The sequence below is a fragment of the Oryzias latipes genome, chromosome 3, assembly GCF_002234675.1.
Source record: "Oryzias latipes chromosome 3, ASM223467v1".
In the NCBI taxonomy this organism is placed as follows: domain Eukaryota; kingdom Metazoa; phylum Chordata; class Actinopteri; order Beloniformes; family Adrianichthyidae; genus Oryzias; species Oryzias latipes.
Genome location: NC_019861.2, coordinates 13,078,036 through 13,081,532, shown reverse-complemented (window position 1 = coordinate 13,081,532; position 3,497 = coordinate 13,078,036). Strand labels below are relative to the sequence as shown.

General features: G+C 43.2%; 1 protein-coding gene across 1 annotated transcript; it reads right to left on the bottom strand.

Annotated features, from left to right (window-relative positions):
• Window positions 1-392: 392 nt before the first annotated feature.
• LOC101174167 (E3 ubiquitin-protein ligase RNF128) lies at window positions 393-3,225 on the bottom strand. The gene has a single exon (XM_004066905.4). The coding sequence runs from the start codon at window positions 2,698-2,700 to the stop codon at window positions 1,615-1,617; it is 1,086 nt and encodes a 361-aa protein (XP_004066953.1). The 5' UTR covers window positions 2,701-3,225; the 3' UTR covers window positions 393-1,614.
• Between the last annotated feature and the right edge of the window lie 272 nt (window positions 3,226-3,497).

The following is a 3,497-nucleotide window of genomic DNA, read 5'->3' as shown; positions in this document are numbered from 1 at the left end:
TTGGACTTCAACCAGAGCAACTGCTTATATGATCACATTTATTTTTAAGGCTTTAAAGACATTTTTGAGACAATGAAGGATGAGCCCAAAGTTCTCAAAAATGATAATTAGAAAAAAAAATGTTTTCAACATTTTATTTTGAAAAGCACATGACAAATCCTGGGTTTTTTTCTTTTTTGCAACAGAGCTGCATAGCTTTGCTTGCCTGGTCAAGCCCCCCAACTTATGATGATTATGTAGCTCAGGTTCAATGGAATTGGCTTCCATCTGGATGGAGGTAACTACAGCTTAACCTCCCCCTCAAGTGCCTGAGGGAATATCTCGGAGAATAAGGAGAGACACACTCACAAGCACATCCCTCTGTCCCTAAAACACACTCTGACCATCACGCATGTCCCAAAGTTTGCCTCATTTTGAGGGATTTATTATATTCTAACAAACATCAATGTGATTTAATACAGAGAGTGACGTATAGTGTTTTTTTTTACAGTCCAATTTAAAGACTCCTGGAATCTGTGAAAAAGATGTGGAAATGATTTCACATTTAAAAATATATTTTAGGTACCATAATCAACATATATTCTTCGTATCCCCAACAGCAAACAAAGAAACAAAAATAATAATAATGTTTTTTTTTATACATTTCTTTCTAAGGGACACCTAAATCTATAGATTTAAATGAATTCAACCACAACACAGTTCAGAGGTAGACCACTAAATGAACTACATTTCAAATAATTCCGAAGCCACAACATGGAAGACAGGCTCATTTAAAACAATTAGAGCTTAATTGAGAATGGAAATGCAGATAAACATTTAAAGTCTTACTTTTTACTATCAAAAATAGCTCTGATCTAAGCATATCAAATTTACAAAGAAGGAAAACATTCAGTTCAAAGTTGTGCTAACATTCATCTTCCTGGTGTTTCACTCCCAGTTCACAGAAAGGGCCACACTTTTAATGTTTTTTTGTTTTAAAAATGTCCTTTAAATACCCTGAGTCCTCCAGGTCATTTTGTTTGCATGGTTTTTACTGCAGTTCCTGTTAAGGGTGTGTTCATTGCAGTGTTTTGTTTTTTTCAAATCCAGTCTGACAACTTCACAATCACCTGGTAAAAGCGGGAAACAAACCTCACCACAGTCTGAAACCAGGAAGCAGAAAGACAGAATCAGCAAAAATGATCATGGGTTTTGTGAAAGGCGTCTGAGATTCAGAGAGAAATTTGGCCACAATTTTAAATTAAAGTCCTGCTCTAGCACTAGCACTCCAAATGAGTATTGGCTGTTTTGCCAATGCAAAATAGAAATGTGACAAAGAGTCACTCCACCCCTCTTTAGTGTTGACATCAAAATCACAACCAGCTGAAGCGCGCTTCACCAGAACATCACTTCCTTATTTTCCAGGAAATACTCCGAACTTTTCAGATCAGATCCATTAAATAAAGTTTTTTGAATCTTGTTTTAAATCAATGTCAGCATAAGACATGTTAATTATTTCATTGAAACATTGTAGATCCGTTTAACTTGTTGGTTTTAATGAATGTAAGAGCAATATCTGAGAAAAACAAGAAATTTAACTGAGTTCCTGGGTTGTTGTCATTCTTTAGCTGTCGTTCACCCCCTTGCGGCTTCCGAGTCTTGCTCAAAGGCAACGTTGTCATAGTAATGCTGATTCTGGCCCGGGTTGGGGCTGCCTGGGTCATTCAGAGGGACTTCATACAGTCTCTCCGCTCCTGCCACTGTGATCACAGCGACATCTGGTGGTGGTACTATAGACACAGTCTCCTTGGCCTCATCCTCAACCCCCAGGGCCTTCAGGATGTCGCTCTTGCACATGGGGCAGGTTCTCCTGTCGAGCAGCCACGGCTCGATGCAGGCTTTGTGGAAGATGTGGTCACACGTGAGGACGGTCACCACATCGCCTTGCTTGTAGGATTCGATGCAAACAGCGCACAGGTGGGAGTCGGAGGTGATCTCCTCGTCCCCTCGCCTCAGCGTGCGGACCTGGAGGCGCCCGATGGCTTTTTTGGCCTCGTTTTTCATTTTCCTCTCGGTGCGCCTCTGCCGGTTCATGTTGTAGAGGCGATTTGCTGAGATGAACACAAAGTAGGCGATCGAGGCCGCGGTGACGATGAAGAAGGCGATGGACAGGAAATACAGCCAGTATGTGTCCATCCAGGGCCCGTGGGGGCTGCCCACTTCGATCAGCAGCTGAACTTCTGTCCCGTTTTGCACCAGCCGGACAATCTCCGACCCTTGAATGTTGCCAACCATGATAGCCACGATCCCATCGGCTTCTGCGTGTGCCATGTGAGTGGTGCTGTTTCCACTGCCTTCCACGTTATACACCACCACAGCAGCTGCTCCTTGCCGCTTGGCAGCGTTGATCTTTTCACTGAAGGTGCAATTTCCCCGCTTCACCAGGGCGATCCATGGGGGTGAGCTGAAGTTGCGGTCGTAGACGGGATCTGAGCCACAGCCTTTAGGGTCTCCTCTTGGAAGCACGACAATCCCGGAGGCTTTGTCCACCACAGAGTTGCGACCGAAAACACCACACTCGCAGTACTTGTCTACAGTCTCGTTGTTGTTAGCGTAGCTCATTTCCACCACTGCTGTCCAAAACACTAAGGAAGTGGAGCGGCAAACAAGCGCCGACAAACACAGCAAAAGCAGCTGACGGTGAAGTGTCTTCTTACCCATGGCAACGCTCTTCTTCAAACAACAAAGCAAGTCTTTTTTACTCCTTTAAAAGTCCTTTTTCTCAGTCCCAATTCCTGTGTTGTTTCCACTCACAGCGAGGTGAACGCAGCTTTGGTTTCACCCAACCTGCTCTCTGCTGTAATATGATCCTTTGGTAACACAACACGAGCTATGCGTCAGCCTCTCACCTCTCGTTATCTTCCTGAACCTTGAACGCTGAGCGCTTGGCGGAGGGCAGGGTGCTGCTATTCAACAAGTTGAAATGCGCAAAACACACACACCTGCTGTTTTAAGAGGCAAGGAGCAACATTCTAGAAAAGAAAGGGATGATAAGCAGACGATAAGGTGGATTTTATAGTTCCAATAACGCAGAGAAACTCCAGAAAGACTACTAAACACCGCCTGACTGGCTTTTGTAATGATGAGGTGAGACGCACAGCCAGTTTTTCTAGCTCTACTTGTTTCTTCCCCTTTTTCTGAGATGACGATCATTGCTATGTAAAGTGACCCAACAAGTCAAACTGCACAACCCTCCAGCTGTTTACTAGCAACAAATAAAACGTGCCTAAAATTTGGAATTCTCTAGAATTAAACCCTCAAAAGGACAAATCATTGTTTATATACACAAAAAGTTATGCAAAGCACACTTTGATAAGGATTTTGAAATTCTATTCCAAAGGCCCAGACACAAATGAGAAGAGGAAATGGAAGAAGGGATTGTCAAGTTTCCACTGTGTCTTTTTTTACACACAAAAACGAAAGCATGTACACAAGCAGGCTTTAGGTGCAAATAGAAG